We start from the raw sequence: 12020 nt of genomic DNA on the forward strand, positions 1-12020 counted from the left end.
GTTAAATGATCCAGATCATAAACACAGACCACTGCCCCAACTGCCAACGGAGGGGATAAATGAGGCTGAATAACATTTTGGCAACAGTAAAGCCAACCTCTGGTACAGTAGCAGAACCAATGAGCAACATATTAAAACGTGCTGTATTTCTCAGTATTAGCATTATTCTTCTTTCAGTTTACAGTATATGAAATTAATGTCATTGTTACTGTATGTTAATGCTTGCAGCTTGTAATGTGGTAATATTAAAACCACACAGTAACAGACAATTATAAACAACTTCTTAAACAGTACAGTAATTTCCTTAATGTAGTACGAAGACACAACTCACCATCAGTGTTTATTTAGCTAGTAAATTTTCATTATCGGTACCAATACAGCACCTGAGTTTTTGGTAACAATGCCAAAACAATACATTGTCTGATACCTGACATTTGAGGAAAGCAAGCATGTTTTTCTACAAAACATTTTTTTCATTAAAAAAAGCCTAAAGTTAATAATGAACACAAACAGCCATACCTTGCCTGAATTAAATTCATCAGGAACCAAAGAAAAGATCACAAACTAAAATATTGGAATATATTTTATTTTAAGTTTCAAAAAAGTTAGCCAAAATCTCTGCTGCAGACACTGATGAGAAAGTTGTTATATTTCTATGGACAGTTGCAGCCAAACTTTCTCTTTCAGCTCAGTGTACTGTAGCATTTCAGCCTCATTTGGACAGAAAATACATAAAACATGAAACATGCCAAAATAAACTAAATTGTGAATTTATTAAAGGATAGCCTCTTGAGATGCATCATCTCATTTTCAAGGGGGTCCTATAAGCACAAATACAGAATACAAAAGACAAATCATAAGCAAAAACATTACATAACATACTTTACAGATACACATACAAAACTCATTCATACACAACTCATTCATACACAAACTCACTCACCAACTCACACCGACCCCTCCCACTAACCTAGGTTTTTTACTCAAAGTTAAATGATACAAGTTGTAATAATAATAATAATAATAATAATAATAATAATATCACCAGTAAATTTATTAATTTAAATTAAATAGATTACTGATAAATAAATAAATAAATGAGAAAATATGGCATTGATAAACAAATGAACAGAGGATTGAAGTATAAACAAGTTGTTTTAAGGTATAAAAATAGGGATGATCTGAAAAAGGTAAAAAAAGTTCTCAAGGAAAGAGGAAGATTATTAACTACAACATTAAGGGACATTAAATTAGTGTCGATGGTATTCTGGTAAACAGTGTCAGCATAATCAATAATAGGCAGTATCATCTGAGAAATTATTCTTTTTCTGACAGGAAGAGTGAAAAAATTAATGGAACGGTACAGTGAGTTTAGACAGCCATATGATCTTTTAGTAATAAAGTCAATATGTGGTTTAAATGAAAGTTCAGGGTCAATCCAGAGAGTTTCAAACAATATGCAACATGACTTCTTCCTATTCAGTATAAGTTTGTTACTATGAAGCCAATTTGTGTACCAGGTTCAGGTCAGATTGTAAGGAATTCTGAATTTGTAATAGATCTGAGTTGGAAGTATAAATAACAGTGTCATCAGCAAAGAACAAAAGAATTAGAGCACATTTGAAGTAAGTCATTAATAAAAATAGTAAAAAGAAGTGGTCCTAAGGTGGAGCCTTGTGGGACACCCTTATCTACAAGTAGATAGTCAGACTGGTAGCCCTGAAAAACGACACACTGGTGTCTGCTATGAAGATAGGAGTTAAACCAAAGAAGAGCATTTTGATTCAAACAATGGAATAGAGCTTATCAAGAAGAAGATAGTGATCAACCAAATCAAAAGCCTTAGTAAGATCAATAAAGATTGCACCTGGGAATTGGGATTTATCAAAGGATGAGAACACATCATTTGTGAACTTCAGTAGAGCAGTAGTAGTGGAAAAATTAGGTCTAAAACCAGATTGTGATGGAGATAAAATATTGAATTGACATATATACTTTGATAATTGATTAAAAATAAGTTTCTCAAAATTTTTTGCAGTAGTACAAATAATAGAAATTGGATGAAAATTGTTCACATCAGATCTATTACCATCTTTGAAAAGAGGAGTAACTCTTGCACATTTCCATATAGAGAGGATTACACGAGTAGATAGAGATAAGTTAAATAAGTCCGCAAGAAGATACATTAATACATGAGCAGCAAGGTTCACAAATGTTGCTTCTAGACCATCCGGACCCGCCTTACTGTTTTCTTTTAGCTCACAAATGGCAATGAAAAACATCAATTGGAGAGATTTTACTAAAGGAAAAAATAATTATTAGTATTAATTAAGTTTGAGGTACCAGCCATCTCAGAGTTAAAGTGATGGGAATCACAAATGGAAGAGAAATGCTGATTAAAAGCCTCAGAAATAAGTACTGGGTCTGAAATATTTCATTATTTATTTTTATCTGATTTATAGAGCTTTTTTTGGTTTTATTAAGAATGCGATTCAAATGAAATGAAGAAATATTTAAAATAAATGTACAGGAGTAATTGTCTTTTATCACACAGTTTAAACATTTTTGCTGTAAAGAATGGGGCCTGTATTTATTATCCGAGTCACGGAAGAGAAAGGCACCGTTTGAGAGTATTATTTGGGTTAGCTACATTTTTCCCTGTTTGCGGTTTTAATTGTGGTTTGGCTGTGTTCGCCTGAAGAACACAAGAGTAAGCAGAGTGAGGCAGAGAGGAATGTCAGAGACAGCAACTTCTCTGCAGGATGTGAGGCTGCGCTGGGAGTCCCGTGAACCTGCCTTACCCCTGGATTGTATTTCAACAGCGACACGAGGAGGAAAAGGGGGAGGATATTCCAGCATCCAGATCTATGTACAACCTGAGCGTCTTACTCACCTGTTTATTTTCTTGGTTTAATCTGTTCCAGCTTGCAATAATTAACAGGTCTTTACATCTGGGAGCAGAAGAAGCCAGACTACAGGACTAACCTTTTGGCCACCCAGCAGGTGCCAAACCACCTGCGCCTTCTTCCCCTCTTCCAATCTTCTTCTACGACTCTTCATTCATCTTTCTGGCTGCTTTGGATGGAGCCCAAACTCCCTCAGTGAGGACTTCCAGGGTTTATGGGAAAAATGAACTTCTACCTTGGGCCCTAAGAGTCTCCTTACATCTGGTGCTCACCCATGCTGAACTCTCTCCTGCAGCCAAGAGGGAGGAATGACCCTCATCCTCCTCAGTTCAATATGATTTTTAACTCAAAAACAAAGGTGCATCTACTCATGGTTCTCTGATGTTCTAAGGTGCTAAATCAAAGCTGGAATGTAAATTTGCGCTTCAAGTTGGCTGCTTAGCAAACATGCTCCTGCTTCTGGCCACTCTTACCTAGTTAACCATAAGTTCACCTAAATGTATTCCAGGGTAATTACTGCACAGTAAAACACATATTTAAGTCCAGAGCCTGTCAAAGAAATAGAGCACTGCCGATACCAAAGTCAAACTCTCCATTTATGGTCCTCCCTGCGGCGAAACACAACTACAGTAACTAACACAAATCAAGTCTAATCCGCACTTTGAGAGGGATTTGAGCGTTCCAAGATTAGAGGGATTGGCTCATTTTCAGCATGTCCACTGCTGACCTTTTAAGTTGGCTATTTGGAAAGACTGGAGGAGCAAGCAGTGAGTGAATAATGTGTCCAGAGAAGATAGTAATATGTTTAGTTATTTTCTCTGTATTCAGTCAATTATGTTTTTAAAAAAAACATTTACACATTTAGTCATAGGAAAGAGAGAAAAAAAAGAAAACTACACCTGCTTTAGCCTTATGCTGTAAGGCTTTATTAACTGTCTGAGTGCAGAAACCTTGCTGACAGACAGCCTCAGCTGCTCTGTGCTGCCTATTCCACAGTGAGAGGCAGTGAAAGGTGATCAAACGTCTCCTTCAGCCCCTGCACACTATCCGGCCACTGCGAAAAGGTTACTGCACCGCTCATAGCTCAGGGCCATGAGTGATTGGCCAGCTCATCTAAACTGACTCACGCAAGCATGCACATAGACAAGCTAAACCTGCCTACCCCTACAGTAAACTCTCATTTCAAGGGAGCATCAAAAATTCATAAAATAATCTATGTCAAAGAAATTAAATAAAACAAGAGAATCAAAACCAGAGGCTGTGGCAATGCCCACAGGGCTGCAGTATTGAAGGGTGTGATTAAAGTTTAACTAGGAACAGATTCAGGGTAATTCTGACAAGCAGTGCCACCTCCTGCAGAGGTCTGACTTTTTGCTGACACACAGCAAGACAATGGATGGACAGGGATTGCCCAAGAACGAAGCTTCAAGGCCTGAGGTGTGTGACTGAAACTTTTCCAAATATGTACACAAACTATCAAAGATTAATCTAATCAAAAAAACAACAGTAAAGTTCCATCAGATCTGCAAAGTTTAGGTACTACGCCATAATGATGTAGCCCGTGGGCATTTGTTCGGCATTACCGCTCTAAACACATGGCATCACTACAACCTCATTAAATCTGCAGAGAAAACCCAACAAGTGGAAAAAGGCCAAGTTGATAGTTTACTTTAATTTCAGGGGAGCATGCTTGTTATTTCTTCTTACCCTCAAAGGAAAGGAAGACTCTTGGCAGGGGCTGTTGGAGGCTGGAGACCCCAGTGGAGAGGAGAGAGAGAGCCAGGAAGGAAAGCGCCATAGCTGACACCAGAGGTGGCCTGGCCAACCCCTCTGGCCTGCCCATGACTGCGCCGCTCAGGAACCCCAACCAGTCACCACTGCCTGTTGGAGGTGTTTGAAAGAGAAGATTTTAAGTACAAGATTCTGAGTACACTTTACCCTTTGTTATTTGAAATCTGTAATACGGCAAAAAAACAAAATCATTAGCATTTTGAGTTTACTGCATTTGTGCTTTTATCTCTTTAGCCATCTTAGCTATAATGCTAAAGCTAAGTAGCAACTTTTTTAGTGTATTCCCAACAACAAGCCATTTCTGCTGCTGGAAATGTAAAACACATCACTCCATGTAGAGAGGTTTCTTGAAAAAGAAACCTACCTCAAATGTTACACATGTTGAAATAAAGTAATTTAAAGCAGTAGTGAATAAAACACAATGTAGCCACATGACAATGAGATATTAACACCTAAGTTAATACGGCTAATGTGCTAGCAAACAGTTACCTATTTACAAATCGGGAATTCCTTTGGAGTCCAGTACTCCCTCTCTTTTTAGCTCTGGTTTGGTTTCTATAATTTCCTGATGGAATTATTTGGCTGAATGCTCCACTTTGTTCACCAACAAGTCACCTATATTGTGTAGCAGGTTTATCTGAGTTTTTTTTTTTTTTTTACTAAACAGAGCCATCTGCTACATCTGGAAAGGAGGTAGATGAAGTGATGAAGTTGCAGAAAACAAACAAATATAAAAATTAGGGATGCACCAAAATGCAAATTCTGTGCTGAAGCTGAAACCTAATATAATGAAAAACTTTCCAGAATACTGAATTTTTTTTTTTTACCATTGCATAAATTAAATAGTCAAAATGTGCTTTTTACTCAGTGTTTCCAGCAGGATTTGGAGACACTACGGTGGGTGGGTCTGAGGCCGAGAGGGTCCAGTAAAGTAATTTACATGTGTCCATTTTCTTTTAATGGACACATGTAATAAGTTTTATACTTTCTGTGAACATAATCCAATTAATCTTATGTTGATACTGTACAGACACCTTATTTTCAAAACGTGACGTTGTCACATGTGTATCCTCGAGCTAAATTCATCAAGTCCGACCCAATTTGATAACACTTGTCTTTGTAAAGAGAGAAACTGATAGGGATAAAGACGCTAACCTGCCTGTCAGCTCGCACTGGTCCGTTTCAGTAAATTTACCATAAATGCTTGAATACGTGTGCACTCCAAATTTAGGTGCATTCAGCTTAATCGCCTTTTCACAAACGAGTGACAGAAACACTCAAAGCGGGTCAGACCACTTGTTGCCTTTTCTAAGAAGTCAGCCACATATGGACTGGATGTGCTAGGAGACAATTCAGCAGAAAAGTGTCCGCAAATGGCGATTTTTGCGTCTTTCTCTGACATTTTAAAATGCTTCCACACTGCCGACACGTCAGCGTAATTGTTCTGTAAAATTTATTGGGTCTTTTGACTTATTAGGCCGAACACCGAAAGTGCTTTTTTTGCTATTGCATCCCCAATAAAAACAACAAGCTGAAAAAAGCTAAAAAGCTCCATAGAGCTGAGAAACGGCAGATCATTTGACCCAATGTTAATACAAAAATTTTGACCAGTGAATTTTTAAATGCAGTTTAATTAATAATCATATTCATTCTAAAACTAATCTGAAACAAACATAAAATCAGTGCTCACTGAGGTGCAGCTAACACTGTAATAACATTCATATGACAATGTCTCTGATCATGATTATTTAATTGGAATACAATACCATCCGTTGCTGTAAGGGTAATTAATTTTGCAAGAGGACAGAAATAACACACAGAATACACATGACCGATATTTACAGTTAAATTGTCAGTCTGACAGGTCCAGAAATGCTGACTTTATAAAATCACATACTACACTGAATGAAGACAGCATGTCAGTTAAATACCATCACTTACTATATTCTTGCAATGTACGTCTCTTAAATATGGATGAGTTAAATCTGCACAAAAGAGCTGCTGGAGAAATATTCCCCTCAGCCTCCTCTTGTTCCGTTTCCATAACAGGACAAGAGCAGCTCAATTATTGATAGTGGCAGGTACTGTACCGCCTGTGGGGCACTAACTCCTGCAATGCAAAACTCTGCTGCTGGAGAAAGACTGTTTTTACCACCAAAACTGGCTGTCACTACCTGTGTGCACAAAACACATTGCACTATATAAAGGCAATGTCTTTTTTACATACTAAAAGAAAATGATGTTTTTACAAGGGCGTGGATCTCTGCTCTCATGGCTTATATATGTCTAATGAAAAATTGATGGCCAAGAGAGAGGAAAGCTGCATGATTGCTATGAAAATTTCAGGTGTAGTGTACAAATAGGCTGAGATATGGGTGTGTGTTGTGGAGTGAAGCATGACTGATATATAGCTGAGGTGAAATTCTACAGTCCAGGTGCATAAGGATAACAGATGGAAAACTGCAGAGGAATAAGATCTCTTTGGCTGCACTTAACAGAAATAAAACAGCATGGAGCTTATCCAGGCGGCCCCGGCCGCTGTACCGCAGCCCCTCTCCTGCTGCTGCATCACCGACACACACCCTCCCCCAGAGCCTGCTTCAGCTCAGGCGTCTCTCACAACTTTAGCCACCAGGCGGGTTGGCTCAGACCCTGTTCTGAGGCTCAGCCCATGTCCTGCTCTGGCTTCTGACAAAGCAGTTGACCTTTCCCTTTCAAAGCTGTGTTAATAGCTGAGACATGGTTCTTTGAATGCATAGTTAAATTCTGTATGTGGCAATGCAAGACTCTAGTTTTATATTATTTCAGGACATAACCAAGTAAAAACTTGAGACTAGAATCATTTTGCATGCAGGTCTCACAACAGTCAAGACCTCATTTTTGTGATTTAAGTCAAAGTTTTATGTCCACAGCTTTGAGAATAGGAGAGAACTTCTTTGGTGCAAAATAGTTTCCATGTAAACTGGCTGATGTCTGTGGATATAATTACATTTTTTCATTTAGGTGGGGGCAGAAACAAAGGTGTGTAAAGAGTTGGGCAAACTAGATACCCAGCCTGGAATCCGAGAAATAACATCCATATTGGGGTGGTGATGGTGCATAGATAAGATGCTTGCCTTTGGTGTGGGAGGCCTGGGTTCAATTCCCACTGTGAGACATCCACCATTGTGTCCCTAAGCAAGACACTAGTTGCACCAGACGCATGTGACCTCTGTCTATATAGCAATTGTAAGTTGCTTTGGATAAAAGCATCAGCTAAATGAATAAATGTAAATATTGCATAAATTCCTGTGGCATCGTTTAGTGCCAAAGCAGTAGTTGCTGTCACATATTAAGTTGCAGAAAGGCAGAAAGTAAGGGTGTCGAGCTCAGGGTGGTGGATGGGTGTGTAGCACATCTGACTTCCATGCAGGAGACTGCAGTTTGTACCCTGTCACAGACTAATTAACAATTCCCTTTTTATTAGCCTCAACCACATTCTTTCCCTCACTTTTACCAAGAAATGTTGTCTAAACGTAACCTTACACCCATAGTTTATTGCCATAACCATGTTCTTTACGTAACCTAAACCATACTGTAGTTGGACAAACAAATGTTGCCATTGAATGTGATCTGGGGTTTTCCAGAACTGTCCAATATCGACATTCTTGTCTGGCATCAGGATTGATTTCCCACTTAGTAAGAAAAAAATATTGTTTTTTTTTTTTGTTATTTTGAGTGAATCGACCCTTTAAACTGTTCAACGTCCACACCTACCCCTCCCTGCATGCTCAGAGAGATGGGTGAACTCCCAGGGAGAGGCTCTGGCTTGGAAACGTTGGTCTCGCAGCTGCTAAAATCATCAAGGGAGTTCTTCCTTCTGAGCATCCTATGACATCCCACCAGGTCAGGTTTTGGCACTTACTTTGCTTCAGAAATGCTGGAGTCTCTATGACATTCACCACAGTGAGACATGAATGAGCTCACTACCAGCTTCCCTCGCACTTGTGGACCACTTTAATGCTTGCCTGGGTTAATGGGTCTCCCAATACAGAGGTGCAATAGTGTTGCCATGAACAAAAATAATAGAGTCTTCAATCAATTTTTTTGCGCTCTTCAAAGTCCAGAAATTCCAGTGCTGAGCCTGCCAGGAATCTCTGCGACGGCAATTAAATGTCTCCACAAAGGAGGTCAGCCTGAGTGAGTGGAGAGTTATATTTCCAGTGGGGTGTAATGATAATTGTGTTTATTGTGCATTCCTTGGCTGACAGCCTAATGAATTTTCCATCTCACCATTTGAGAGGCACTGCTCAAAAACTAATATTGATGAAAGCAGAAAACTGCAGAGCTGAAGAAACAAATTTTTTCCCCTCCATCTTTCAAACTGGGTCTGTGATTGTTTTGCTCCCATCTGCTCCTGTTAATGCTTTAAACACACGAACACAATTTTCACGAGAAATGAAGGCATTAGGTCCTCCCATCTGGATTTAGGTTTGAAAAATTTAATTATTTAGTATTTTGTTCAATTTTTTCCTTGACAGGGAGGACAATAATTGAAATGGTAAACAAGTTGTTCCCGCTGTCCCGGCTCCTAATAGGACAGCGCGTGTTCATACCACACCCTGTCATTCAGTTGTCAGTGGCTCTCTTACAACCACACGTTCCTTTCACACACATGACTTGCAGGCAGCCAAGAACAGCCAAATGTGTGTACTTTTGAGTAGATCTACTGATGAAATAACATGTGAATCTTGTGATCACAACCATCAAACCCTGTGAGTCTGGAAAATCGTCTTCATAGTACAATAAGGGCTTTTTATAGTAGGTTGGTTGAAGCTTAAACCAGACCAGAAATCTTTTCTGGTGCAATAAAGTTATACAAACTTAACCAAATAACCACTTAAAACACAGATTTTCTGATTTTATCAGCTTCAGGGTAATAGAGCAAGTACATTAAAGTCATGACTCATATTCTGGAAATTTATACTGTATTTAAAATAGATCGTACACCCAAAGCATCTGAGGGAAATGAGCATGTCATGGTGGTCTGATGTAATATTTCACAAGATTTAAAAGGAGCAGCAAGTGAAATGTGTTAAATTTGGCTCTACAACACTCAGATTAAGTTTACTTCCAGCTATTCTCAGTAGTGGGACTCCTGCACCTGTTAACCGCCTGCCAACCACCCCCTCTCTGCCTCTGCTGTTTGATCTGCTCCACTACAGTACGGTACATTACAGCAGGTAGACCCCCTCTACCTATACAGAGACAGGATCCAGATCAGCCCCTGGTCCAGGACTCACCTTTCAGGAGCTTCTTCCAACAAGTCAGGTTCCAGCCCAGACCTGGATCCTATTTATCCCCCTTAAGAGACCTTGTTTCCAGTTTCCTCCAGTGACACCAAAGAAGAAAAATGCTGCTATTCCATCTAAGGGCTCACAGACCGGGCTTGACTGAGAGAGCACAGGAGCGAGGAGAGGAGAGAGGGAGGAGAGCGAAAAGACAGAGAGGGCTGGTGTCCTATTACACACTCTCCACTCTCCTTCCCCTCCTCCTCCTCCTCCTCCTCCTCATCCCCACCCCTCCCTTACACGCTATTCCTCCCTCCCTCCCTCTGTTAACTAGACAGTAAACTTTAACATGTACCGCTTAATTTGTGAGAGAGGTGGAGAAAGGATGAAGCCAGAAAGGTCAGACACATTCAGGATTGAGGCTGATTTCAATCTGTGGATGATCAATTAGCCATTCTAAAAATATCAAATTTGGCATGGTGATCTGAATGAAAACAGACATTGCCATTCATTTCTATTTCCATCCGCATATTAAGTATCATCAGTTTTTCCACAAGAATGAATCAGCTTGTAAGTATTTGCTGGAACCATTTAACAACCAGACTACATCAAACTATGCAAATAAATTATAACTTTAATATGGAGTTTCATGCTGAAAGTGGTTAAGACAAGAATGAAGGTCTACAGCCATAGCTGCTCCGGAAGGTTTTCCTTAAGGCTCGTGCAGACTACACAACTTTCAGCGTAGGCCCATGGAAAACACACGTGAAACAGCTGTTTGTTTTCATAAAGATAGCAATTCTAAAGACAAAGAATATGGGTGAAAGAATGGATTAGCACACGAAGGAAGCAGGCATCGTCTGTGCTACAGAGAGAGCTGGAGGTGAGTAAAAAGTGTTTTGCAGAGAAAAAGTAGCTGCCTGCTCTGCCAGCTGCCAGACTCTTTCAGATAATTGACATGATAGATATCTGGCGGATGTCAGCGATGTGTGAAAAATGTGTCGGGGAGCCGTTTTGATGCGTCATTGTGTAGTTCACACATAACGACTGGCGACCGCTGATCGATTCCTTATTTACCCCTGATCATAGCCTGACGGTTACCGAGCTCTCCGACCGGCAAATTGGGCAAAAAAATTGTGTAGTGTGAACTAGGCTTTAGGTGCAGTGGTGCATTGAGCTAAGCCAAGTTCACCATCTAAAAGGACCACCAATTTTACACTTTAAAGTCTGTTAACAGACTTGGGAGCAACTCAAGACAAGTGATGTCACATGAGTCAGTGTCAGTTGGGGCTCAACACTACAAGTTTGAAAATGAAAAAAAAATCTGGGGTTGTGGAGTTAGAAAGAAGTGAGCTTTACCAGACCTCTGTAGCCAGCTCCTCCTCTCTGCTTGAGGCTAGCAGCTCAAGGCTACATTAGCTGCAACAAGCACAACACACACGAAGCTCCGACCAAACTGTCTGCTGTTGAATTGCATTGTGGGTAATGTATGCACCAGATTAAGACAAGGATGAAGAATGTGTGTAATAAAAAAGACAACTGATCTGGTTCTGCTTGATCAATCTTGATCCTTTTTTAAAAGGATTTAAAAGGTTATGCAATGCTAAATTGAGTTAGCATGCTAATATTTGCTAATTAGTACTAGGGTACAGCTGAGGCTAATGGGAATATTATAAGTTTTGCAGATATTGAGTCATAAACCAAAGTAATGAAGATATAAATTTTTTACGTGACGGTGCTATATGAGAAGTTAAAGAATCAGCAAAGTTATCAAATTCATCCTGATGGTGACACAAATGAAATGCATTTAAGGCTGATCCATCCAACAGTAAAGTCACAGTGGGACACATTGTCTGGGAACCTCTGATGGTGGTGCTAGAGCTAAAGTCAAAGGCTCACCAAAGGCTTCATGATGACAATGAATTTCAAAAACTGTTGTTAAGATATTTCCTCCTGGACCAAAATGGTGGACCAGTTAACAGACCGGCATTGCCATTCCTAGAGTTATTCGGCTAGCATGGCTAAAGCAGCTGAGTTATTCCTTTTTTTCCTT

The 12020-nt window shown here is 39.6% G+C and overlaps 1 protein-coding gene across 1 annotated transcript in view; it reads right to left on the reverse strand.

Annotated features, from left to right (window-relative positions):
* Window positions 1–10135, reverse strand: part of sema3c (sema domain, immunoglobulin domain (Ig), short basic domain, secreted, (semaphorin) 3C) — a 41670-nt gene extending 31535 nt beyond the window's left edge. Inside the window, exons 1-2 of the mRNA XM_038739144.1 lie at window positions 9980–10135; window positions 4614–4787 (exon numbers count right to left, since the gene is read on the reverse strand). Coding sequence (XP_038595072.1) covers window positions 4614–4749 — 136 coding nt within the window. The 5' untranslated portion in view covers window positions 4750–4787; window positions 9980–10135. The remainder of the gene's footprint in view (window positions 1–4613; window positions 4788–9979) is intronic.
* Window positions 10136–12020: the final 1885 nt, after the last annotated feature.

The sequence above is a fragment of the Micropterus salmoides genome, unplaced genomic scaffold (assembly GCF_014851395.1).
Source record: "Micropterus salmoides isolate LMB-PRFRI ecotype aquatic unplaced genomic scaffold, ASM1485139v1 Ms_hic_scaffold_23, whole genome shotgun sequence".
Taxonomy (NCBI): domain Eukaryota; kingdom Metazoa; phylum Chordata; class Actinopteri; order Centrarchiformes; family Centrarchidae; genus Micropterus; species Micropterus salmoides.